The following is a 27,766-nucleotide window of genomic DNA, read 5'->3' on the forward strand; positions in this document are numbered from 1 at the left end:
TGACAGAGCAGAGGGCCTGGGGCATTTGAAAGGAAATTCCGCATCTGAGTTCCTGGCTTTTCAGCCTGGCCACACAGTTGGAAGGAGCAGCAGTCAGAAGCGGGAGCAATAAAAACTGAAGCCTTTCCAAGAGGGAGAATGGCTGTTGCTCCAAAACAGAGCTATGTTCGGGAACGGTCTCTGGTTCTTCAGATCAGCCTCAGAAGGAGCTTACAGTGGCATGGGGAGTTACATGTCTGGGTTTGTTTAAAAGGCAACATGTAAAGAGCGACTTGTTTGATTGAACAGGGATTTCTGCTGCGTTTTTTCACCAAATAGCATCAGTCCCATACAGGCTATGTTGGCCTTTGTCAGAACTGGGTTTTACTGAAGTATGAGCTGAAATTATTAATGGGGAAATTCTCCCACTCCCCGATGGTCTGTTGCTGTCAGCCCACATGGAATAAAACTCGGAAAGTAGAGGGGTCTTGTGGAAACTCTAACATAACCTTTCCAAGGGAATGAGATCTGTCCTGCTCCCTGTGGAGCCTTGTTCCCTTCCAGTGCAGTCAAAGAACATCATCCCAGGGGCCCCATCTTGCAAGGTGCTGAGCACCATATCACTTAGCATGTTGTGGGATCATGCCCTGGGACGGAGAGCCTCTTCAGCCAGAAGAACAGGACTGGTAGCTTCTGTTTAAGTGTCCATTCATCAGCCAGTGCAAAATAGGATCAACCCAGACTTTGCCTCCTCTGGAAATCCATCACTGCCGCAGCATGCTGGAGAGATGGCAAGTGTATGGAGGGCTTGAAAAATAACTACAGTATGTAAAAGAGAAGATTTTGCTGTAATGCAGCAATGTGAGGGAATACTGTTGAGGAAAAGGTGTACCTGTGTGTTCTTTGACCTACGCATAAGAGGTTTCCCCTGGAAACTGGCTCGTGATATTTTGGGCCAATCATGTCTGTGCATGGCTACATTGCTAGGGCTGCGTGGCAGTCTAGCTACCCATGCAACACGTAAACACTAAATCCTTAATGGGCAAACCTTGCCTTCTGTTTCACCAGAAACCCCCCTGGACACTGAATGGAAGTTGTGCCCAGTGTTTTCTCTTACATGCTTTGCATCTGTCAGTTGTATCTGGCTGCTGACGTCTCCTGGGGTTGCGCGAAGGTATCTGTATCCAATAAAAAAGAGCCGGGACTGATGGCTCAGGCTTAGAAGAGCTTGCTCTTACTGGGCTTTCTCATTTGGGTTTGATGGCAGCAGAGCTGGTCAATATCAATGTTGCTAGGTGCCTGGGCATGTGTAACTAAACACTGGCCATAGACATCAAGACATTTGCAGCATCTCACAAAATACTGGAGGTCGGTGCAGGAGAACTCTCTGGTGCTGAGCCAGTCAAGCCATGTCCTGTGGCTCCCACTTGCAGAGAGACACCTTCTGTGGTGAAGTAAAATGAACATCTATTCAGGGGACACCATCAAAGGGCCTAATCACATCAGCCACACTATCAGAGGCTCGTTCACTTGCACATCTACCCATAGGATATGTGCCAGCAATGCCCCTCTGCCATGTACATTGGTCAAACTGGACAGTCTCTACGTAAAAGAATAAATGGACACAAACCAGACGTCAAGAATTATAACATTCAATCTCTCTGGTCACTCGATTACAGACCTGAAAGAGGCAATATTACAATAAAAAAACTTCAAAAACAGACTCCAATGCGAAACTGCTGAATTGGAATTAATTTGCAAACTGGACACCATTAAATTAGGCTTGAATAAAGTCTGGGAATGGATGGGTCATTACACGAAGTAAAACTATTTCCCCATGTTTATTCCCCCTCCCCGCCCCCACTGTTCCTCACACGTTCTTGTCAACTGCTGGAAATGGCCCACCTTGATTATCACTACAAAATTTTTTTCTCCCCCCGCTCTCCTGCTGGTAATAGCTCACCTTTCCTGATCACTCTTGTTACAGTGTGTATGGTAACACCCATTGTTTCATGTTCTCTGTGTATATAAAATCTCCGCACTGTATTTTCCACTGCATGCATCCAATGAAGTGAGCTGTACCTCACAAAAGCTTATGCTCAAATAAATCGGTTAGTCTCTGAAGTGCCACAAGTCCTCCTTTTCTTTTTGCAGATACAGACTAACACGACTGCTACTCTGAAACCAATCACACAGCAAGGGGCTGCTGCTAATCTCTGCATCAACTGAGGTGGTGTGGAAGTGGGGCAATGGCTTTACTGTAATAAGTTATTGATCTACAGCTCCTTGGCTATTCGACAGCTGCACCATGTCTGAGTCCCTAGCTTTGCACGCGTTGACTATTTTTAATCTCTCTCCACTCTGCAATTGCTGGGGTTGCTTTAGAAGAGGTGAGTGTATCCTCTCCTTGAAGGCCCTGAAGAACATAAACAGATCCAGCACTCCACAGCCAGACAGGAGTCTCCATTCACTGAACTATTAGGTTGGCGTTCGCTGTCAGTCGTGTCAATGTTAAAAAATTAAGTACAATTACACAACACACTGAACTAGAGAGGGGCGCTTCCTGGGTTCTGATTGACTGTGAAATATCAGCCCCTGCACTGCCCAAACAAACAAAACCCCCAGAAATAAGGCTCAGCAGTTAATTTCCCAGGGAAAACACTAAAGCATCACTGAAAACATCCTTAACAAGACAGTGGTCTTATAACCTTGTTGTAGGAGAGAGAATCTGACTCAGGGGCTAGATTGCCTGGCAAATCTGCATTTTGAACCCATCTGGGAAACTTTCCTTAGTTTGGAATACCCTAGCACGTTGGAAAGATATTTTTAAATGAGAACCCCAGAGTGGAGGCCCAAGACTAGCGCAAACACAGTATTATCTGAAGGCTCTTGGATTCTAAATCTCTCTCCTTTTAAATTAGATACTCTTCATTCACAAGTAAGGGCGCCCTCTCACACACAAGCCCCTTAGAGATGGAATGCTTACACAAGGTATTAACTTAACCCTTGCTGGAACCTGACATGCTCATTTTCTTTGCATAACATACAACAGCTGTGCAAGCAGAGTCAGACTGACCTGCAGGGACTGCCCTAGGATGGGAACATGGGTTCATCTCCATGCTCCTTTAATTCATGGCCTCTCTGCTGAGACCGGCCACTAAAGAGAAAATTGATGTCAAATAAGAGTGGACTGTTTTGTATGTGATGTGTATCAATTTTGGAACTGTATTGAGATCATCAACTCTCTTAGATCCACCCTATCCCCAATCAGCAGCTGGTAACATTTTATCTCTCTACCAGCCTAGGCAGGATTTGAACGGATGAATCTCCCCTTAATCATTTTCTGACCCTCCAATTCCCTGTTAATTTTTTTACAAACATATTTTGGTAGGTCCTACACAAACTCCATGCATTGCACTCTTTCTGCTTGTTGGGCAGCAACTATGATTTCATGCTGTTGCTAGAACTGTGCACAGTCCTGACATCAGTGATGATACCTCTAGCCGAACAACGAGAAAGAAGAGACAGCCAGGATGGCATCTGCTGTGTTAGAAACAAGGAGAAAGCATTGGTTGAACTGGTAACTAAACTATGACATTTGTGGGGAAATTTTTCTTATAAAATTAGACAAATGTTAAACAACCATGGAAGCCCTGTAAATATGACTCTTGCCAGAGTTTGCACCCTAATCTGATAGCCTGCCTAAATAATGACTAGCCCTAAATGCTGGAAGGCAAAGGGCTAGGCCAAAGGGGGAAGGGATAGCTCAGTGGTTTGAGCATTGGCCTGCTAAACCCAGGGTTGTGAGTTCAATCCTTGGGGGGGGGCTATTTAGGGATGGGGGCAAAAATTGGGGATTAGTCCTGCTTTGAGCAGGGGGTTAGACTAGATGACCTCCTGAGGTCCCTTCCAACTCTGATATTCTATGGTTTTATGGGAAATTGACATAATTAAAAACAGCTGTTTCCCTTTAGAGTATCCCATCACAGTAGCCTCTGATCTGCATGAGCTGGCAGGATGTTAGCCATTGACATCTGATCATGGAAGCTGACAGGGGTCAGCCCTAGCTGCTAAAGCACACTGCTGGTTTAACATGTTTCTGAGACCAAACAATTCTGCGCCAGCTCTGTTTCAGGCAACCGTGCTGGAGCCCGGCGACCAAATACAAAAAGACTTTGGTTTTAAACAGAGCTGGACAAAATTCTAGCTCAGATCGAACATGCTGCTTTGAAAATGTAGATGGGAAGGAACAGCTAGGGAGGTAATAGTATTATTTGTCTTGTCCAGGAACTGACCCTGTCCCTTTCAGCCTGCTGCAGAGTGTAATTTAAAAGGGCCCAAAGGGGGCCATCAGGTTTGGATGATTTCACACAGCTGAGAGGAGATGCTGCTTGGGCCAATAGCCTTAACAGGGAAGAGGCACTTCTAAGCCCAGGCAATGGCTCAAGCCTGATCTGACCACCTTACTGTGCTAGGAATTGCAAGGCTTGCTTTAAGATGCAGTGGTTGGTATGACATAGTGGCGATGCAGGTGGCAACTGGCTTTCTGGCTGATGGCCTCAGCTGAGAACCAGAAGGAAGAGTAAGGATGAGGTGACTCAACTACCTCCTCAGACCCAAAGGGCCTCTCCAGGAAGGGCTGAGGCCCACTGAGGCAGGTCAGGGCACCTGCATCCAACCTGTGGCCACCAAACAAAGCCTCTTGTGTTACTTTCTAGAAGACTTAAGTTCACTGGACATTTAACACCCCGGTCCCTTATTCCAGTAACCCAGATTATCACCCATCATGGGGCCTGGGCAGTGAAGGCTGATGGGCAGCAGCAGGCTGTGAAATATCTCCGCCCTCACAGCCAATGGCTTTGATAAAGCCGGCTTTGATAAACTCCTGGTCCCTTTAAAGACAATAGGAAAGCTCCCACTGATTTCAGCGGAGCCAGGATTCCCCCCTGGGGGGCTTGCCTAATTTAGAGCAGGGGAAAGCCAGTGCTTGCTGCCAGGCGAGGAATAGCTGGGGTGGAGGGTAAAGGGCAGGTCCCTGCTGCCTTCTGCCCGCTGGAGAGAAGGGAGGGGGTCCCCATCCTTGGCGATGGCCCAGCTTGGCTCGCGTACCCGACTCTCGCCGTCCCGCTGGGCGGTACGTGGGGAAGGCTACCCGCATCCCGGCCACCCCGTGAGCGCAGAGCCCCGCTGCGCCCTGAGCGCAGCAGCGAGCCCGGGAGGCAGCGGCAGAGCAGGGCTGGGGGCCGGGCTCAGCCCCCTGCCCCTCGCCAGCCGCTCCTCCGGGAGGCGCCGGGGAGGGTGGAACGGCCCCGTGCCCGGCCGCTGCAGGGCGAGGCGTTCCCGAGTCGTCCCCAGCGGGGGAAACTCCCAGCCAAGGTCCCGTGCGCTCGGGCTGGAGGGAGCGGCCCTGCTGGGCTAGCAGGGCAGCCGGCGGCTCCGCAGTGCTGGGCGCGCAGGCCAGGCTGCCCGGAGCGCCGGAGGCGCGGCTCGGCCCGGGGCTGGCGCTGCCCGCCGCGGAGGCGAGGGGCCAGGCTGAGCCGGGCAAGCAGCAGCCGGGGAGCGAATCTCGGGGGCGATCCCGGCGCTGGCTCCCGGCTGGGGGGAGCATGGGGAGTCCAGCCCGGCACTAGCAGGGAGACCGGCTGGCTGGCAGCGGGGACCAACTCACCTGCATCCCCCTCCCCGCGGAGCTCGGCCCTGGCGAGCCCCGCGCCGGAGCGCCCGGCCTCGGGCATGGCCCTGGCGCGCCCCGCGCCGGAGCGCATCCGGATCTCCGAGGTGGAAATGGAGCGCTACTACTGCCTGCTGCAAGCCGCCGCCCGCCTCGACTCCAGCGTCGCCGGTAAGCGACCGCTCCCCTTCCCCGGCTCGCCCTCCGTGCGCAGCCGGCCTGGCGCCCCCTGCTTCGCCTCAGCCCCCCGGGATCCGACTCCTCTTCCCTGCCCCCCAGCCCCGGGGTCCTGCCGGGCGGAGCCGCGGTGCCGCAGCGAGCGAAAGTTCCGTGGGGTGGCCGGGGTCACGGGGCTGCTGCTGGGACGCGAGTCGCTCTCTGCCCGGTTCGTTCGCGCCTTACCCCCAGCGATGGCAGCAGTCCAAGCCCAAACCTGGCAGGAGCTTTAATACCGGCCATGGGGACTGCTTCTGTGGCCGTTTGAAGTGCTAGGAGGGGGCTGACCTGCCCGGACGGGCGCGGGGCTTGGGAAGGGGAGGTGTGAAAACATCGGAGGGGGGGGGAGTATTGTTAAACTCAAGAAAGCCAAAAATCATATTGGAAACTCAAACCCAGAATCCACCTGCAGCCCCTAGTCTCTTTGACCCGGCCTGTTTGTTCTCCCTCATCTAGTTCTTCTGTCCAGCAGCGATTTTCCTGCCTAATTTAGAGCATGCCTTCAAAAATGCTTCCTAAAGACGGATTTTTTTTTACCAAGCCAAAGGGACAAACTTCTGCATCTTCAGGTTGCTCACAAATAAATGTACTGTATTCTCATGCCTTCCACATACCATGCTCCTTGCACCCAGCGGAGCGGTGGGGGTGACACTTCGGATACAGGTGTGCAATGTAATGGCTGACAGAACTGAACTAGTTTGGGGGGGGGGAATAACCTGGGCCCTCCCACTCTAAAGCCAGGATCCTGAATGCACCTATGCACGTGCTTAACTTTATTCACATACATAATATCAAACAGGTGTAGCTGTTTACAGAACTGGGGCCTAAATACTAGGCAGACAGTTCACTAAAGTGAATTCTTGTTAGAAGTCTCTAGTAGGTTTCATCCTAAGTGCTGGATGGTTGTTGTTTAAAAGGCACTGAATAACGCTTGCTTTGATGGATTGTACTATGCATGTAGAAGGGTGTCTTATTTTTACAGTAATCACTGCTTCCCCTTGTGTCTCTGACATGCCCTTTCTTGTTGCGGGAACACTGTCGAAAAGGAATAAGCAAAAGTGTGTGATCGGATGCTAGCCCCTTTGTCAGGCTTCCATTGGCCAGTGTTGCTGCAGGACTCCCTCTTGTTTGTATTTGCAATACTCTGCCTTATGCTTTTGGTGGGCCTTCTGTTGGGCTTCGGGTGTATAAATCAGGCTGCAGTTTATTTGCTCATAGATTGCGTGATGGTCAGAAAGTTGTGACTTGTTTTGGAACCTCTGTGACTGGCAGTGATGCGCCAAGACGAACCTCGCATTGATTATGCAGGCTCCGAGTCACCTGCATGTTTGGTATAGTCACGCAGTAGAAGCCATCAGCATTTTACAAATTGCTGCACTGAAGCCTCAGAATGGTTCCAGGTCAGCCAGTTAATGATGGGTAGGTTGAATGGCAGCTGGGCATGATCAACTCTTGATTGATCTATTTACAGTATTAAAAAAAAGCAGCAGATGTGTATACAATTGTGTATGATTGCTTGTTTTCCTTGCTTGTTGCCCTTCCTGAGTCACTTAGGTCTCCATTCAAAAATTTACTAGTTTGACTACATCGATGATGTTACATCAGTGTGAACCCTTAATGTGGATGTGCTACACTGATGAAAAGCAGGTGTGACTTGACCCAGTAACTTTAGGCCATGGGCTGCCCTTGTGCCTTAACAGAGCTCCCTTTGATGGCCCACGATCTAGTTATTGTACAGTCCTGCATTGAGTGCAGTGGACTGGGCTAGATGATTTACTGCGGTCCATTCCAGTCCTACACTTTTGTGATTCTATAATTTGCTGATAAACCTTCCAAGGGTTTGCTTTTGGGGGAGATTTTATTTCTTTTCAGCATAATCCTTTAATGGATTCCCAGGGGAAAAGGTCAGGGCCTATGGGCACTGCTTTTCCCCATCGTGACAGAGAGCACACCCAGTCCCAGAACTGAAGACACATGTCATTCATTATCTCTTAAGGGCCATCTATGTGCTTGGAGCTAGGCCTGGCAAAGAAGACACTCTAACACAAAGATCTAACAGTCTCCTTCTGTTTGTCTCGATTCCTTTGCATAGCGTAGCTGAATTTATTAGGCTGGATTTTTTTTTTATTGGAGAACATGGGGAGAGATGATTAGGTTCTGTAGTAAAAGTGGTTGGTGATGCAAAGGAACACTTGCATGAGCCAGAAAAGGATGTTTGTGGGAATGTGCAATTAAAACAAAACAGTTCTATAGAGTCTGATCCTGTTCTGTGGAGTCAACGGCAAAACTCCTATTTTCCTGAAGGACTGGGCTTTAGAGAGGCAGCGTGAGTGTAAGTGCACGAACACAGCGGTGATGCATCAATTCTCCACACTATGTAAATGAAGTCTGGGGAAACTGGGCAGATCGCTCTCCGGTAACACAGGTCCCAGTCCTGCATTCCGCTCTGTGCGGATGGACCTTTACACCTGCTTTTGGAAAGTCTGTGGGACTCTACACGGGAACAAGGATGAGTTTGTGTGGGTCCCGTTGAAGGCCTGGGACCATGATTTGGGCTGCTCTCAGTGTTGAAACAGTTGTGTCAGCCTCCACTCCAAATCATGAGATTTTGAAAAGGATAAAAAATGTGGGATTCTTTCCCACCCCATAATTTCTGACCTTTTTAGGCTGGCCGTGGGATACATTTTAGGCACTTTCCCCCAACCACCAGGGGAAGAAACTTTTTTTTAAAAATGAAAACTGAGATTCTCACACAGTTGCTTGACTGCAAGTGCAGAGGGTTCAAGGAAAGCATCCAATATCATGAGACTTGTGACAAAATCATGAGGGTTGGCAACGTTGTGTGTATATATTGTGACAAAGTTCCTCCTCTGCCTTGGTGGGTCCTGTGCTTATTGGTGGATTTGCTCACCTCAGAGGTTCACGGCAGCCCTCAGTTTGGCCACTTTCATGGCTCAAATCTGCTGTTCACTCAGTTAGCCTCATCACTGGCCAGCATGGGGAAAAGAAAGAAGAACAATCCCTGCAGTCTCTAATGATCCGCCTAGTGGATCCGGAAACAGGCCAGAGACCTTCCCCTCTGGTGGAACCCACAGTCCAGGTCAACTCCTCTGGTATCAAGTAGGGAGTTGGAGGGATGGGGGGAACCCGGGCCCACCCTCTACTCCGGGTTCCAGCCCAGGGCCCTGTGGATTGCAGCTGTCTACAGTGGCTCCTGTAACAGCTGCGTGACAGCTACAACTCCCTGGGCTACTTCCCCATGGCCTCCTCCCAACACCTTCTTTATTCTCACCACAGGACCTTCCTCCTGATGTCTGATAATGCCTGCACTCCTCAGTCTTCCAGTAGTACGCCTTCTCACTCTCAGCTTCTTGTGCCTCTTGCTCCCAGCTCCTCACACATGCACCACAAACTGAAGTGAGCTCCTTTTTAAACCCAGGTGCCCTGATTAGCCTGCCTTAATTGATTCTAGCTGCTTCTTGATTTGCTGCAGGTGTTCTAATTAGCCTGTCTGCCTTAATTGTTTCCAGAAAGTTCCTGATTGTTCTGGAACCTTCCCTGTTACCTTACCCAGGGAAAAGGGACCTACTTAACCTGGGGCTAATATATCTGCCTTCTAGCACTCTCTTGTAGCCATCTGGCCTGACCCTGTCACAACACACACACACACGTCCTTTCAGCCTCTTTAGGGAGTAACGTGTTTATAGCTGTGGTTATAGGAGATACTATTTGAGAGCTGTTATTACATAGTAAGCTTGTATTCTGATGTCCAGAAAATGAATAATATTATCACTCAAAGCCATTCAAGGAGCTGCAGCCCCAACGAGGACCACAAGAGAAACAGGAATCTTAAACAGTATGTAGGATGCATTCTGTTCGCATAAAGCACAGATTCTACACCTGCAATTTCATGTTTTATCAGTCGTTTACCATAAGAAAAGTGAAATGACAACAAGGCTGTGTGGGAGGGAGGTAATCTGAAATATAAAGTGGAGTGGGGGAGGGTAATTGACTTCAGTATTATCAGAGTCTACCTTTGCCTCTAATCTGCATGATGCTCTGAAACAGGGAGAGCTTCCACTGTTTCTTATGGGAAAACGTTTTCTCTACTTTTTCTGCTGTGTTTGCTTCTTGAGTCAGAGTAACAGAATAATGCCACATTTTTAACCAGGGCTTTAAGATTACATGATTCCCCAGCTCCAGAGTTTAACACAGAATTGGGTTCCGGTGTCCCTTCCTTTTTTTAAAGACAGTTGTTTCTGGCACTTGTGGTTCAGAAGAAAGCCCTACAACAACAAAGGCGGTGTAAACTGATGTAGCGTTGTCTGCCTAAGTCTGCAGACAGCCTGAAACAATGCTGAAAGTGGTGGACTCTCATGTCTGTTTCAGCGAGTTAATTCTGAAACTGCAAGATGACAAATGTCAACACAGCTAATTATTTCAAAACTGGGGGCCTTGCTGCAGAATTGAATTTCCCATTATTACAGGGTACATGGGCTAAGGGCAGGGAATTCATCACTCCATAGACTTCAACGCTGCTGCTCCCAAGTTTGCAAGTGAATTAGGCCCCAGGATTTATCCTTCAAGTCTACCCTCTGCCTTGCATCTGCATCTCCCGCTGAGGTTCTTACCTATACATATGCAAAGCTGGAATTTGGCCTAAAGGGAGAAAGATTTGCAAGAGATTGAAGATGATGTGAAAAGTTCGCTCTTCTTTGCCTCTGCAGCCCTCCTTTAAATTACCTTGTAGTGAATTAGATTTACTTTGGAAGCTGATAATATTGGCTATCATGATGCATCGTGAGGGCAGATGCTAAGCATATTCCCCAATGCCTGTTTGGCAAATACAGCTCTATGCTGATTGGGAAAACCTCTTTAGTCTCACTCCTGGGTCTTTCCTAAGCACAGACCGACTGAAGTTGGAAATTGAGGAAAGTTAAGTTGGCTGAAGCTCAGACATTGCTTTAAGCTTAATGTGAAAGACTCGGTACAAGTGTTTTTTAATGCCCACACTGTTTACTGGGGGGTGAGTATGAATGCGCATTGTGGGAGTTGAGAAACTTCTATTGCATTTCTTTTGTTAAACATAAATCCAAAACGGAGCTGAACTGGCTTTTAACTTTCCCAATTTTCAGCTGGCATTGGGGTGGGTACAGACAGAGAGCTGGTCTGGTTAGACACACATAGTTCAGCATGTCGGACGTTGCTCTAACAGTCTGGGAGGTTAGCAGCCAGGTGATGGAACTGGGTAATATGAAAGTCTCTCCGACTGTAATTTAGCTTATTTTTGCTTGGCCTGCTTTGAATAAAGCTTCTGTAGTTGGCTAGCTGTTAACTCTGGTTTGGAGCCAGGAAGTGTATAGAGATGCTGAGGGATCGAGGCTCCCGTGAACTCACGAACTTGGCATATTTCCCCTCCATACAGAGGGGGAAAAATTCCCTGAGGCTCACTCCCTTTGTGACATTATTCTGATTGGGGAAGCAGGATCTGGCCTATAGGAAAGAAGCAAGAAGTTCAGTCCCCAGAACTAGTGGACCCCCAAAATCCAGAACTGGCTCTGAGCCAACTGCCCCCTTCTGTTCAGCTGACAGCATTCAGCTGTTCTGGCTGGGACTTTTCCATGGCTGCATATCTTTGCTACCTGTCGGGTATATGGGTCTCTATAGTTTGAGTATAATGGGGATGACTGAGGATTCTGGATGTTTTTGCTGCTCTGTGGATGTGGGTTTCCTTCACTCCGGTGTCTGCTGGAGGGGCTCCGGGGAATTTACAATGCGGTTCCATGCTAACGGTTTACAGAGGGTCCGTTTTGTTGTGGACTCTGACATTGCATAAGCTTGGTTCTGTGCTGATCAGATCCTATAGTGATGTTATGATCCCCCTTGTCCTGTGAAGTTTATCTGTGATACGTTTTCACGCAGATCAGCCCCTCTCTCTCTCCAGACACCCTGCCTGGATATGGATCAGCTAGCCTTAGGATTGTGTTCTCCTTGCACGTGTGAAAAGTTCCACAAAGCGTCACAGAGCCTGAATGGCAATTTCCCCTCTCTCTCCTCCACTTCATTGTGTACAATGACACACTTATAATTTATGCTTGGTTAGCTGGTAATCTCTGATTTCCAGTATGCTAAGAAGTGAATGGTTAGTGAATTTCACTGAGCTATTTAATCAATCTGTGGATTACTACTTTAAGAAGAGGTCTAGGAATCAATTCATGACTCACTTACTGGAAGTCTGGCAGTGTTTACGCTTGAATTCTTTCTTCTGCTTTCTCTCATGTTAACTAACACAAGTATAAATTCTAGCCTCGACAGGACACAGAAGCTCGTCGTCAGTTCTATTGAACCCCAGGATGCAGCCTAGGGATGACTAGTGAGAAGTATTTGTGTCTAGGAACAAATGTTCATGTTGTGTTTACACTAGAATTTTCAACCAGGTTAGTTAACAGCTGTTAAAACACAATGAAAATGTCAAGTGTTAGACCGGTGCTAGGTGACCTGGAGACATCCCTTAATTTCCCTGCCTCAGTTTCCCACTCTGTAAAAAGGGGGGGGGAATGCTTTCCTTCCTCACAGGGCTGTTGTGAGGCTTATTCATGAGTGTTTGTGAGGTGCCTTGGCGAGGTGCCATGGATGAAAGGCTGAAAGAGTGCGAAGTATTATTATAAGTTACCATTTACTTCAGCCACTGTGTCCTACAGAGGTTGATGCCCTTATACATGAAACCATGGCATATGTTGCCTGTTCCCCAGATGTCCCGGTGACCTAGACCTCAGGGCACGGGAGCTGGGATGAACAGCTAGGTGGACGAAGTGTTCAGAGGTGAAGGTGCAGTATTCTGCTGTGTCTTGTGGAGGTGCATTTGCGGTGGAGAAAGGAGCCAGGGAAGTCTTTCCCCTCCCACAATGCACCTGCATAGAGAGTGGGCAAAATGTCGTTGCTATTGCTCTGATGGCAAGGCGGCTGGTTCTGTTGGTGCTACTTCATGGCTCAAGGGGATATGGCCAGCAGGGGGCTCCCCAGAGCCCTCCCTCTGTGCGTGCCCCTTCTTGGAGGCAGACACCGCGGCGAACGTAAGGAATGCTGCCCTCTTCAGCCCCGGCACTGACGCTGTGCGCCCTGCAGGGCGCCTCCGTGTTGGGTACGGGTAATCGGCGTGGACTGGCCGCTGCCGTCCGAAGGCTGGGTCTGCATGGGAAGCCAGCACGCTTTGCTGAGGCTGCTTTGCTGCTGCTCTTCAGCTGGTATATCTGCATTTGTTGGAGACCCTAAGTCCTAGCGAGCACCCAGCTGCTACAGCTCTGCAGGCCCGGCCTGACTCCCAGCGCCCCACAGAACTCAGCACCACGTGGAAAGCTGATGACCAGTGAGGCGCTGCTAACGTTTCACTAAGGGGCTCCCTCAATAAACATCCACCTCGGTCGGAGACTCCTTCCCTGTGTACCACACTCTTCCCAACACCCTGCAGCCCTTGATCCACCTTGTTACTCCGATGCTCCGCTGTGCGGTTCCCTACCTGAGAGCAGGTCTTTGGCAGCAGAAAGGGTGGCAGAAGGTTGTCCTATGGTCTCTTCTGTCAGGAGTGAGGACAGCAGGCCACCTTGTGCTCTTTGGGCTGGAGGTGGCTGGTTGGGTGGTGAGCAGGTCCTCTTTGGTAATGGGCCTGGATTGGGTCTCCTTGTCTTGACAGTAGATCTCTCCTAATTGCTGGAGGCTAACATGAGGGGTGGGGAGCAGGGCTACTGGTTGAGCAGCGACTCTCTCCCAGCTGGTGGGTGTGAGTAATAATGGCTCCGGGCTGGGTAGGCAGCCATGGTGGGAGAGGTAGGCTGTGGTGGGTACTAGACTCCCACTCAGTGCAGTAAAAGCTCTGCCCCACCTTGCCATCAATGCTGAAACCGAGTTAGGGGCTACTTGGTAGAGGCCAATTTATATGCTCAGGGATGGCTTCACCGATTTAAGCCAATGAGAGCCACATGGTGAAAAGCCCCTGTACGGCATTCGAAAACCTGATTTTCTCCGCAGCTACACGTGTGCAGCCGGTGTGAGCATGGTTTTAACTGCAGTGGGGCGATGGGCGCGGAACTGTGAGCAAAACCTGGCCCGTTAGAAAGTAATGTCTGTGTCCTGATTTGGAAGGTGCGGGGTGCGTGTTAAACTTCCGTGGGGTTGATTTGCCTGCATGTTGTATCATTGCAGAGTAGACTGTGAGCCGGTTTTCTTTCGTAAGCATGTCAGTGATTCCTGAGCTTTATGGAACTTCCTCTTCAATTAGTATGTGACAGATGGTGGTTTGCTGTGGTATTTTTGACAGAACCAGCCGATGATGCTTGTTGGCTTTCCCAGCGTTGTTGAAGTGTATCTTTAATATCAGAAGTCATTTTTTTCTAATTTATCTCATTGCTAATCTTTACCTGCTAATGAAAATCTGGTTTTAACTTGCTATAATTAAGCATTTACAGTCTTGTGGCTGAAAGCCTTTTGAATGTTACTCGCAAGGGTTACAGATTTTATGTAGCCTGGGGACACTGCAGCATGCAAACTGTAAATCAATTTAATATACAGTCCTCAAATAAAGTACATGTCAGATATTAAACTGATAAGAACAGATATAACTTAGATAACTTTTTCACTTCAAGGTCCAAGAGACACAGACAAAGTTTTCATCTCGAGGCCAAAAGACCAAAAACATCAAGATGCTTGATCACAGCCTTGGATAGGCCAAGAGACTACTTACACTTGATCTTAGCCACTATACTTGATCTTAGCTCATAGAGCCGAGAAGCGATACTGTAAATGTCAGAAGAACCAACTCTGGCAGGATCTGCTATCAGGCAGGCTGTGTTTTCAGCATTCAGAGCAACTGAGACCATGTCATCAATATTTTACCATATCTTTTGTGCCATTGTAGCACGGTAAAGAGAAGGGCTGCTATGCTTTGGAATAAAATAGCAGCCGTTGAATTTCTGGTCACGTCTGAGTTCAATAGCAATCATTATTCTCATATTCTTTTTTCCTAAATGGATATATAAGACTTCTCCCTTAATGCATTGGGACCCCGATCCTGTGCGGATTGATTCAGCTGTGTAGCCCCAGTGGCTTCAGTGGTTAGCTGTGTGTGGAAAGTGAAGCAGGTGTGTACGTTTTTGCAGGATTGGGGTTTGGGTGAGCAGCTGTGCATCTTGTTTGGTGCCTTATTTGTGCGTGCATTTACTGCAAGTGGATGTGTAGTTCAGGTAACCGCTGTTGCAAATGGCTCATTACAGTAATTGGCATACAGCAGCAGTGTGCCGAGGTGCCAATTGTGCACGCAAACCGGCCCACAACTGTGTGTGTGTTTTGCACGCTTGGGTGCCAAATTTGTGTAATAATCCCATTCTCACTGTAGGTAAGAGACGGATCTGCTTAATAAAATCCGTGCATTTATCGGGTGTCCATCACTGTTGTATGTGTAAAAAGATGTGTGTGTATTAAGTGGGGTGAAGCAGCCCAGAGTTTTAAAGCTCTATGGCCAGACTATGATCTCACTTACACTGGTGTAAATCCAGAGTGAGGCTATTGGCACCAAGTTGCTCTGGGTGAATTCAGTGTAATTAAAATCAAAACCTGGTTCTTTGGGAGACTCCCCAAGCTTGTCCCAGCATGAGCTCCTGCCTGGCATCCTATAGGTCATTTCCATGGGATGAGACTTGCTGAGGTCTCCACCTGCCCCCCGCCCGCGGTCTCTCTCTTCTGCTGCTGTCACAGAACCCCCATGAGCCATCTTGCTTCCAACTTGGTAGAAAAATTCTCTCCGCCCCAGACCTCACCTACTGATTTGGAGGCTGATGTTCCTTTTGTTTGTGGATTTTAGGGAGTTCATAATGCAAACTCAGTTGCAGCCTTAACTGTGGAGTTCCTTCTGCCTTCCCATAATAAGGATGCTGTATACATTGGATGCCAATGCAGATTAAATGTACACCCTTTAAGGAGTGAAGGGAGATCCTAATCAAGGAGCTGAGGTAGTTTCCCTGCTGGATGTAAGGCTGGAGCACAGATCCGGCCAGACTGCAGCTTTGTCTGAGCTCTGAAGTCCTTTGCCAGGTACAGACAAACAGGTCCGGCAGCTTAAGGAAACCTGTTTGTATCCAATTGCCCAGGAGAGTCTAATGTAATTTTATTTCACACCTGTTTTGTTCTAAGCACACGCCCTTTGATTGACACTTGCTCAGAGCCCATCATCCTACATGTTCACGAACCTGCATAGTCCATGCCTGCCTGATGGCTGGAGGTTGGGCTGTTTTAAAACTTGAGGTTCTTCGGGGGATAATACAGGACTGTGCCAGAAACCCAGTGTTAAGCCCTACAACCTCCCTGAGAGGCCTGTGATTGTCCCACTTTACAAATGGGGAAACCGAAGCAGGGAAGGCAAGTGATCTAATCCATGGCCACAAAGGAAGTCGGTCTCAGAGCCAGGGATGACGGCTCAGGAGTTCCTGGCTACCAGCCATGTGCTCAGGTCACTAGCCTACACCTTACTGTAAATAAGATAGGTCCCATATTCCAAGGAGTATTAATAAAAACGTAATATTAAAATACAGAGTTTTGTCCTTGAAAATAAGATGCCTGTGAAAATATGGGCAGCTTTCTGCCCTCCTCTTGCATGATGATAACCAGGGCACGCTTCCTGCTCACACCTGTTTGACAGGAGTGTCATTTAAGCACACGTCATGTATGTGCTGATTGGTGCTTCGAGGGTCCCTGCCCCCCATAGCAGGTACCTGAACTATTGCACACGCATCTAGCACAAACAAGCGTGATGCAGGAGATTAGATGCAGGAAGGTACCCCAAAGTGAGGTGATCAGCTTAGTAAAAGAGGTGAGTTTCAAGGAACAGAGTGGACCTAGTGACGGGGGACCAGAGTGGACCTAGTTCCAGCCATAAGGTTGCGGTAGAAGCAGCCGCATGGCCAGGAGTGGGCGAAGATGGAGGTGCAGGCAGAACTGACATCTAGGCAGTGGGTGTCGGTGCGTTCTGAGCCTCTAGGGCACTGTGTGTGCGTGTTGTGTTCTTCACAACATTTAGTACCACAGTAGTTCAAAGTATGAGCCTGGAGTGCATGGCAGTAGCAACAGCTGCCCGCTTATGGTAGCATGCCTGCATCATGTGTTCCCTGCAGGCGAGGAAAAGAGCTGCTTTCCTGTTTAACACAGTGTGTTTTTAATGTCCTGTGTAGATTTTTCTCAGTCGTGTGCAATTTATTGTAGGACATTGCATAGGTTGTATAGATAGTATATAGTTTAAAATGACTAGCTTCTGCCTTGCACTCTGGGCAAAATGCATAATCTTTCCTGGCAGATGCATTGCCTTTGAAGCAAGAATATTTTGCACTTGCATAATATCATTCATGTGGTGGCCTCAAAGCACTTTATAGACATCGGCAACTTCACAGGAGCCTTCTGAGGCGGGGAAGGCTTGCAGATGACTAAACTAAGGTAGAGCATGGTTTAGCATGATTAAGTGGCTGGCCCTAACTGATACAGTGCGAGAAGGGGTAATAGGACGCAATGATCCAGTTTCCCAGGCCCCTCTGACCACCAGACAAATATTCCCTCTTCAGAGCATAGCGTCCTCAGCAGGCGCAAACAGAGAATGATCAAGGGATTATCTTCCTGGTTTAATGTCTCTCTATTGTAGCTTCCCACAGCGTTGCAGCAGCCTTCCAATAAAACACATTTCTACTCCTTTCAATTAAATACACTTAGAGCTGGCTTTGTAGTTACAAAGAACACTCGATAAATATCATAAAAATGTAATGAGTTACAACGTCGGCTTGGCAGGTGTGTGGTGCAGCTGCTGTTTACAGATGGTGTGGGCTACAGTGAAGTTCAGAAAGGAAAGAAAGCAATGGGAGAGGGACAGGGAACCCTTTAAAAAGGATATTAATGAAGCCAGAGGGCCTGTGTATCTGAACAGAGGGAGTCAGAGCTCAAAAGCTAGCTCCTTATTAACTGTGTAGTTTACTGTAAGTACCTGAACAAATGGACTTTGACCATCCTGAAAGGAAAGATTTCTAAGAATGGGCATCATTCTCACAGCCTCAATTTGTACAAATCCTAAAATCCATCCCAGGAGACAGTCAGAAGGGAAGAGGACTCAGCAGCATATTCTGGGCTGCACAAAACCAACCAGCTAGGACAGAAATAGATTCAGCAGTGTTCTCTTAAGTACAGATTCATATTCTCTCTCTCCCCCTCCCCCGAGGAGTAAAGGCTCAATCCCACACGCCCCCCACACACCACTATACTCCCCTTCCTTCCCCCTCCTGACTTCACACGTTCTCAGGAACCCTGTGTTGTAGCAACAATCCGGCTGGCAGAGGAATCTTTCAGCTCTGTTCCTTGAATGCAGCAATGGCTTCAGAGTGATTTTTATATATTCAGCCGGGTATGTATATAGAAATGAATAGTAAAATGTTATTACAGGCAATCTACCCTCCAGTTCTGCATATGTTTTTAGATGCAACCTTAAAAGTGAAAGTCAAACTTGCTTGGCATGGACATCAGTATGATATGTAAAGCCCTGTGGGATACGACAGGAGAAAGGATTCTACTAGGTGCTACTGGTTTTAGGTTCAGTTTTGTATCTGCACTGCTCTGATAGGGTCAATCTGAGAGCAGTTGTCTGCCTGGTGTGGTTTAGGCAAGGTGAATTGGGTGCCAGGCCTTTATTTTTCCTAGTATTTACCCAGGAAGTTGAATGGGGTGAGGAATGCAAACCGAGGAGTGCTAGAGGGAAGCTGGCGAGGTGACAGCCGCAATGGGAATGTGATCATGAAGTGGTTACACTTAGACCTTTACCAAAAGGGTGGTGGTCTCATTTGTATATTTTCTTGTCGAGCCACTGACTTCCCTTAACCCTTAAGGCTCTGCAAGGGAGTGTACTCCCATAAGCGCCTCTTTGCTGCCTGATCCAAGCATTCCCAGCCAAGATTTTCAAGAGTAACTGGTTTTGAGTGGCCAAGTGGAGACGCCTTAGAATGGCCTGTTTGTCAGAAAGTGCTGAGTACCCGCTCTCTGGCAGTGAAGCTCCTTTGAGGTGTCTTGAATGGGAGACCCCAAAATGCTAGTCACTTCTGAAAATCTGGGCCTCCATCACTGTCAGTCGCTGAGCCTACCCTCCCCCCCAACCCTGACTCCTAAGCATGAGTCGCAACTCAAACTCTCTCCCAGCCGTTGAATCTTCAGCTCTAGGGCCCTTCTCTCCACCAGTCTCGTCTGCTGTCCTTCCCCATAGCTGCCAGACACTCAACAAAATCCCCGACTCTTCTCCCCATCTCCCTAACTTTCCCACAAGTGGTTCTGTCACTGCTTGTCTTTGGCTACGCTGTGCCAAGGTGGGAGAGGCACTCTTCCGTGTGGTGTTGGTGTAGCTGTCGGTTACACTCGCTGTTGGAGGGTTCAGCTGCCCCCATGGACAGGGAGGAGTAGCTTTTGTCTTTAAACAGACTTAAAATTTAAGTGAATAAAGTGTTGCTGGAGGGGAAGGCATGGTGTTGGCGAGGAACTTCCGAGTTCCAAACCTGACAGAGTCCCTGTCCTTAGTGTCATAGGTGGTGGGCATGACAGGTCAGGGGAGGCTTAGCCTCCCCTGGCATAGCTGATGCCACCCTGCTGAGGGATACCTGAGCCGTGGTGGCCCCGCCTGCCCTCTACCTCTTCCCATCCCTGCTCCGCCCCTTCTGCGAGGCCCTCACCACCTGTTGCTCCCTCGTGAGTCCTTCCTCTTCTCCACTCCACTTCCCACTCCGGAGGTCCCTGCTGATAGCCGTGTCCCTCCACTCCTCAAGGCCCCCCTGCCTGCCGCTTGCCGCATCCCTCCTTTCCTCCGCCCCCCTCCCCCACGAGGCCACCCACACTTTAGTGTATGTGGCTTTAAGTGGTCACTTAAGTTGCATCTCAGAGAGTGTTGTGAAGATTGATTGGTTAGTGTTTGCACAATGCTTTGAAGGTAAAAAGTGCCTTTCAACTTATCGGCAGTGTGGCCCAGTGGGTAGGGCACTGACCAGGGGTGCAGAAGTTGTAGGTTCTAGTCCCACCTGTGACTCTAGGGAACTCTTTCTCCTACCACCGTGGGTATGACTTGTCTATTTAGGTTGTAAACTGTTTGGGTCAAGGATGGTCTCTCACTATGTGTTTGTATAGTGTGTAGCACAACAGGGTCATAAGCTCATTTGGGACCACAAGGCCCTACAATAATACAAGCCCCTAGTGATAAATAGCCTTCATTATCAGGGATTGTTGTTTAAAATAGATTTTTTCCCCTCCAATTACTGTCCTGTAGCATAGCTGATCTTTCGGAGGCTGGCAGGTGGGAAAGGCACAAGAGTGGGCAGGCTGGGTCAGGCTTGACAAAGCTCTGGCTGGGATGATTTAGTTGGGGTTGGCCCTGCTTTAAGCAGGGGGTTGGACTAGATGACCTCCTGAGGTCTTTTCCAACCCTGATATTCCATGATTCTGTGACTGGCGTCTGCTAACAGCACAGCTGCTGGTGAACCATGCATGTTTTCAGATAACAGATATTTCTCTTGGAGGCAGGGCCGGCCTAAGGGGTGGGCCCCCTGGGCGCTCCGTGCATCCAGGTCACTTTCCCCACCTGGGTTGTGCTGTGAGGTGAGCATCAGGAGCTGCTACTCTTCTGCCCTCCCCTTACGCAGCCCAGGTGCGGAAGTGACCTGGATGCAGGGAGCCCTGATGTCGCTTCTCGCTCCCACCTCACAGCCCCCTAGCGTTCGAGGGGGGAGCGAGCAGCAATGTCAGCTGCTCCACGCATTCAGGTCAGTTTCCCCATGTGGGCGCAGGAGGGAGTGCAGGGGTTATGGGTGATGGAGACACAGTGCAGGAGTTGGGGGGCAGGGGATGGGCAGATTGAGAGGGGCCATGGCGGGGGGCACCTCACCCATGGGGACCAAAGGCGCCAAAATACAAGTTCGCCCAGGCTGCCATTTTTTCCCTTAGGCCAGCCCTGCTTGGAGGAAAAAGGACTATCTAAATGTCAGTGGGAATAGAGCTGTGCAAATAACCAGTTTTTGGTTTGTGGCTGAATCAGGGTGGGGGAGGAGATTCAGGTTGACCCAAAAATAAATATATTTTGAATTTTCTGGCAAAACTAGAAAGTTGAACATTTTTTTGTTTTGGGTCACGTGAAATGTTTCATTTGCTTCTGAAGTTTTAAAACTTTTTTGATTTAAGTGGAATAAAATTCAAAACAAAAAGTTTTTGAAGAAAAAATCAAAAGCTTTAATTTAGGACATGTAGCAAAATGTTTCAGCTTTTCAGAATTTTTTTTCTTTTTCTTTTTTAGACCCAGACAATTTGGTGAATTTGACACAAATTCACCAGAATGTTTTGGTTGCCCAAATATGCCTTTTCAGTGAAAAAAGCTCTCAAGAAAATTGGCACAGCTCAAAGGGGGAAGGAGCGAATTGCTTTATCCACTGCAACCTGTCTAGTCTGGTAAGAATGCAAACTGATAAATAAGTGCCTTCCTTATTAAACATTGACTTGGAAAGACACTGGGGTTTTTTTAGTTTTTTTTAAAATAAGTGCTTTTGTTACCAACCTAAGGTTAACTCCTCATTGCCAAACAGTGTTCTCTGAGAGCTATTAATAAATCAGCCTTTCTGCCCCTATTCCTAAATTTAGGCAAACAAAGAGTGCCTTTATTGTAAATCTTTCTATTTTATTGTCGCAGTAGTTTATTCTGTGGGCCAGCTTTTCAAACAATGTCCTATGGCTATGTCTTCACTGCAAAAAAAGGCAATCCCTAGGTGTGGGGTATAGGGTTGACCCTGACTAGCTACAGTGAGGTAAAAATTACCTGTGCTTTGTCTCCATTAGACTTTTATAGCAAATTAGCTATCTTGATGGGAAAATGCACCTTTTGGACAGCGAAGACATAGCCTGTAACTGTGAGTGCACGCTCAAGTCCTGCATTTGTGTTTACTGATGTCATTCGGCATGCAAATGTTGCATTCATTTATATGCATGTGCCATGCCTAACACAGTGGGGTCCTGGTCCTTGCACATGTGGATCTGACTATAGTATCAAGGCCTTTGACTGTAAACTCTTTGGGGGTGGAGACAGAGTCTTTTTACAGTCGATCACATTTCTATAAAGTGATCCTGGGAGACAAGATTGCAAAGCAGCAACATCCATTGCTTGTAATGTACTTCTGGGTGAAAAGACTAATGGGGAACAAAATACAAGCTGTGGAACAAAGGATAAAGGCTTGTGGGTAGTGAAGTTTAATTTGAGATTGAAGGATGAGGTTCTGCAGGGGTTGGACAATGGCCAAACTGACCACAATGATACCAACGAGGCTTTGGGGGAAAATATCTGAGCGTATTACAGCTTGGCCACAGGCAGCTTGTGCACTAATGAAAGAAGGGAAATTTCACGGCAATGAAAATGGAGGCAATGAAAGAGGAGGAGGAAAGTTTTAAGTGGTGGCAGAAAATAAGAATGGAGTGCAAGCTGGTAAAGAAAATGGCCAAAAGAGCAGTGGCAGAAAGTAAGGGTCAGGCACTGAAAGCCTTATGTGCAGGACCACTTAAGAAGGAGGGGGAGAAAGGAGTATATAGATTAGCTAAGATTAGGCAAAAAAGCACAGAGGAAGCTGTGAAGCTTATGACAGAGTGCCTGGAGAATTGTTCTGGTGATGCTTGGAGTCGTGCCGTTTGCCGGAGACATATGTTGAGACTATCATGGACGTGTACCACGGTAGCACAATGGTTGTGAGAAGCAGCTGCTGCTGCAGGGAGTCATTCACTGCAAGGGTGGCTCTACATCGAGGATCGGCCTTCAGGCCATTCCTATTGGTGATTGGAAAGGACATATTGGTGCAGGAGATTAGGAGATCAGCTCAGTAGAGCACACTTTGCGCCAAGGACATTATGTTGTGCTGTGAAGAGAAATATGGACTGGAAAAGGACCTAGAACTATGGAAGGCTGCATTAGAGGGAAATGGCTTACAAATCAGCTGACAAAAGGCTGAATACATGCAATGCTTCATTGAGAGGGACAACGAGAAGTCAGTAAAACAGGCTGGCATAGAGTTAAAGTCTATGCAACAATTTAAATATCTTGGTTGAGGCATGATGGGAATGTCGATGCGGACGTTAGGAGCCACATGAAGAGCACTTGGTGTAAATGGAGGGAGTTGATGGGAATTCTCTGCAGTAAGAATATGCCAAGTAAACTAAAGAGCAAAGTATATAAGATCATGATTAGGCCAGCCATAATGTATGGGGTCAGAATGATCGCCAATGAGGAAGAGAGAACAACAGCTACTTCAGACAGCCAAACTGAGAATGCGAAAGTGGACACTGAGTAAGACGAGAGCTACCCAGTGAAATGGTACAAGCCATGATGCAGCTATCCCCCATCACAGAAAAGCTGAGGGCATATCAACTGACATGGCCGGGTCATGTGAGATGACAAGGTGTGGGGTGTGTTGGCCAGAGAGTACAAGAGCTAGTAGTCAAGGGACAAAGACCACAAAGAAGACCTAGAAAATGGTGCTTTGAGATGGTGAAGGAGGACATGAAGAAGGTTGGCCTCAGGTTGGATGACACAGTTGGCAAGAACACTTGGAGATGAAGAACAAGAGCTGCTGACCTTGATTGATGGGACAAATTGAAGGCAAAGGAGAAGAAAGACATTCTGGTACCATTGTCATTAAGTACATCAGGGTAGATGAGAGGGCTAGCTGAGTTGAGCTAAAGGAAGTTGATGAACGACTTCTGGGGAAATTCTGCGCCATTGTGGTGCAACAGAAAAATGCCCATTCCCACAGATGCCCTTTGCTTCCTTACAGAAAATGATTTCTGTTGGGGTGGGGAAGCAAAGAGAAGCTACACCAGTGTTCACTCACCCCTCCCCGGCAACTCAGATGCTTCTGTTCGGGCAGTTGGGAGAGAAGTAAATCACTGGGTGGGGGGAAGGGGAACTGGGGCTTCCCTGGCCAGCCAGGGACATTAGTCTTGGCTGGGCGGGGGGATGGGGGGAGGAGGAAGAGGAGGAGGAGGATGGAGATGGAGTTTCCCCTCCCCCTTCCCTTCCCGGCTGCTCTGTGCAGGGCTGGGTCAGATCAATCCCCAGAAAGTTCTTCTGGCTACAGGAAGCTCTGCACCGCAGGAGGGGCTTGGGAGGGAGAGTTCTGAGGGGGGGGTGTGTGAAGCTCAGCAGGGGGTTGGGTGTAGGGAGGTCTGGATGCAAGGGGGTAGGGCAGACAAGGGGAGCAGCTCCCTGTACAGTAACCCTTCCCCCATCAACACACCAGGGAACCCTCCCATTGAGGCCCCCCCCCTGAAATCTGGAGCCCCCCACTGAGTCTCCCAAACCCCCACCCTGCTAAGCCTCACCCCATGTATCAGGAGCCCCCCACCTCACTGAGCCCTAACTATCTTCACCTGGGTTCCCCTGCACCCAGAACCCTACACCGAGCCCCTGTGCACCTAGGACACTCCCCCCCGCAACAGCACCTAGCTCTCCATCGAGTTGCCCGCACTCAGATTGCACCACACAGAACCCTGGTACTCTTGAGGGAATTCTGCACCAAAAAATTAAAAATTTTAAACTTTTGCATATTTTATTTATCAAAATAACACAGAAACACAATAACAATATAATCACACCATGTTCAGTTATTTTGGTAAGTTATTTCAAAATACTTGTTAGCAAATAATTGAACATGGTATGATTATATTGTGTTATTTTGACAAATAAAATATGCAGAATTTAAAAATATTGTGCGCAGAATTCCCTTGGGAGTAAAATTAACTCTGTAGAGTAAGCAACAGTAATAGGGCTAAATCTTGATCTCATTTTGAGCAGGGGGTTGGACTAGATGACCTCCTGAGGTCCCTTCCAACCCTGATATTCTATGATTCTATGATTGAAATAAGTAGTTTTACGGCTGACATCACTGGGCCCAGGCTTGACCTGTGAAGAGCAAACAGAACAGTTTAAGTGAATGGGAGTGAAAATAGCAAGGTATGCAACTGAATGCTGGGGAAACACTCAAATAAAACAACATAAGCGATGTTTGATGCCAGTAAAGGGATTCGAGTAAGAAATGATCCCAGTGAGCCAAGGAGGTAGTGGAATGTCACCCAGTGTCAGGACTTCAGACAGCCAAGAGAATAATCCCTGAAATCAGAGTTTTATCAAAGAAACATAGATTTAAGCTTAAGTGTCAAAAAGCACAGACTTAATGGCATATAGGTGTGTTTAAAATGATCATATTTACCCTATCAAGGACATACATTATATAGTAATATTTGTTTCCAGCACCTTCAATCAGTGTAAATTGAGTGTTTTTTTTATTTTTAAGCTATCACTCCATTTACACATTGTGGTATAATATTCTAATGGACACAAATCCTTGTTCATTCTCTCTCTCTCTGTGTCATAAAATTCTGCTGAGATGCAGGAGGCCGGGGTCATGGTACACTACAGATGGCTGACAGCCTCTTTTTCCCTATTTATTTAATTTTAGAAATCTAATCATGATGCATCAGAACCTTTCTAATCTTTCTAACGTGTTTTGTGCAAACAGCTTGGCTGACTGCAGAGTTTTATTTGCTTTGGGAGTGCATTAATTTTTCCAGAATTAAGAAACATGACATGATAAAATGCCCTGTATATTTCACAAGATACCATTCTCTGACACTGCTGCTGTCAACAGAAACATACAGCTTGCTGTGCTGGGAAGTACCAAGGGATTCTTGAGAGGAGGGAACTATAGAATCATAGAATATCAGGGTTGGAAGGGACCTCAGGAGGTCATCTAGTCTAACCCCCTGCTCAAAGCAGGACCAATCCCCAACTAAATCATCCCAGCCAGGGCTTTGTCAAGCCTGACCTTAAAAACTTCTAAGGAAGGAGATTCCTCCACCTCCCTAGGTAGCGCATTCCAGTGTTTCACCACCCTCCTAGTGAAAAAGTTTTTCCTAATATCCAACCTAAACCTTCCTCACTGCAACTTGAGACCATTACTCCTTGTTCTGTCATCAGCTACCACTGAGAACAGTCTAGATCCATCCTCTTTGGAAACCCCTTTCAGGTAGTTGAAAGCAGCTATCAAATCCCCCTCATTCTTCTCTTCCGCAGACTAAACAATCCCAATTCCCTCAGCCTCTCCTCATAAGTCATGTGTTCCAGTCCCCTAATAATTTTTGTTGCCCTCCGCTGGACGTCTTCCAATTTTTCCACATCCTTCTTGTAGTATGGGGCCCAAAACTGGACACAGTATGAGGCCTCACCAATGTCGAATAGAGGGGAATGATCACATCCCTCGATCTGCTGGCAATGCCCCTACTTATACATCCCAAAATGCCGTTGGCCTTCTTGGCAACAAGGGCACACTGTTGACTCGTATCCAGCTTCTCGTCCGCTGTAACCCCTAGGTCCTTTTCTGCAGAACTGCTGCCTAGCCATTCAGTCCTAAGTCTGTAGCGATGCATGGGATTCTTCCGTCCTAAGTGCAGGACTCTGCACTTGTCCATGTTGAACCTCATCAGATTTCTTTTGGCCCAATCCTCCAATTTGTCTAGGTCCCTCTGTATCCTATCCCTACCCTCCAGCGTATCTACCTCTCCTCCCAGTTTAGTGTCATCTGCAAACTTGCTGAGGGTGCAATCCACACCATCCTCCAGATCATTTATGAAGATATTGAACAAAACCGGTCCCGACCCTTGGGGCACTCCACTTGCTACCGGCTGCCAACTAGACATGGAGCCATTGATCACTACCCGTTGAGCCTGACAATCTAGCCAGCTTTCTATCCACCTTATCGTCCACTCATCCAGCCCATACTTCAACTTGCTGGCAAGAATACTGTGGGAGACCGTGTCAAAAGCTTTGCTAAAGTCAAGGAATAACACGTCCACTGCTTTCCCTTCATCCACAGAACCAGTTATCTCATCATAGAAGGCAATTAGATTAGTCAGGCATGACTTGCCCTTGGTGAATCCATGCTGACTGTTCCTGATCACTTTCCTCTCCCCTAAGTGCTTCAGAATTGATTCCTTGAGGACCTGCTCCATGATTTTTCCAGGGACTGAGGCTGACTGGCCTGTAGTTCCCAGGATCCTCCTCCTTCCCTTTTTTAAAGATGGGCACTACATTAGCCTTTCTCCAATCGTCCGGGACCTCCCCCGATCGCCATGAGTTTTCAAAGATAATGGCCAATGGCTCCGCAATCACATCCACCAACTCCTTTAGCACTCTTGGATGCAACGCATCCGGCCCCATGGACTTGTGCTTGTCCAGCTTTTCTAAATAGTCCTGAACCACTTTTCTCCACAGAGGGCTGGCCATCTCTTCCCCATTTTGTGATGCCCAGCGCAGCAGTCTGGGAACTGACCTTGTTCCTGAAGACAGAGGCAAAAAAAGCATTGAGTACATTAGCTTTTTCCACATCCTCCATCACTAGGTTGACTCCCTCATTCAGTAAGGGGCCCACACTTTCCCTGACTTTCTTCTTGTTGCTAACATACCTGAAGAACCCTTCTTGTGATTCTGAACATCTCTTGCTAGCTGCAACTCCAGGTGCGATTTGGTCTTCCTGATTTCACTCCTGCATGCCCGAGCAATATTTTTTTACTCTTCCCTGGTCATTTGTCCAATCTTCCACTTCTTGTAGGCTTCTTTTTTGTGTTTAAGATCAGCAAGGATTTCACTGTTAAGCCAAGCTAGTCGCCTGCCATAATTACTATTCTTTCTACACATCAGGATGGTTTGTCCCTGTAACCTCAATAAGGATTCTTTAAAACACAGCCAGCTTTCCTGGACTCCTTTCCCCCTCATGTTATTCTCCCAGGGGATCCTGCCCATCAGTTCCCTGAGGTTGTCAA

The 27,766-nt window shown here is 47.9% G+C and overlaps 1 protein-coding gene across 4 annotated transcripts in view; it reads left to right on the top strand.

Annotated features, from left to right (window-relative positions):
• The first annotated feature begins 5,457 nt into the window (after positions 1-5,457).
• The window catches only part of MCF2 (MCF.2 cell line derived transforming sequence), a 96,503-nt gene continuing 74,194 nt past the window's right edge, over positions 5,458-27,766 (top strand). For 2 of the 4 annotated variants that reach the window (XM_073358419.2, XM_073358421.2), the window contains exon 1: positions 5,458-5,821. In XM_073358419.2, the coding sequence (XP_073214520.1) occupies positions 5,713-5,821 (109 nt within the window). In that variant the 5' untranslated portion in view covers positions 5,458-5,712. The remainder of the gene's footprint in view (positions 5,822-27,766) is intronic. The other 2 variants (XM_073358422.2, XM_073358418.2) reach the window with 2 other exon arrangements.

The sequence above is a fragment of the Lepidochelys kempii genome, chromosome 9 (assembly GCF_965140285.1).
Source record: "Lepidochelys kempii isolate rLepKem1 chromosome 9, rLepKem1.hap1, whole genome shotgun sequence".
NCBI classification, from domain to species: Eukaryota; Metazoa; Chordata; order Testudines; family Cheloniidae; genus Lepidochelys; species Lepidochelys kempii.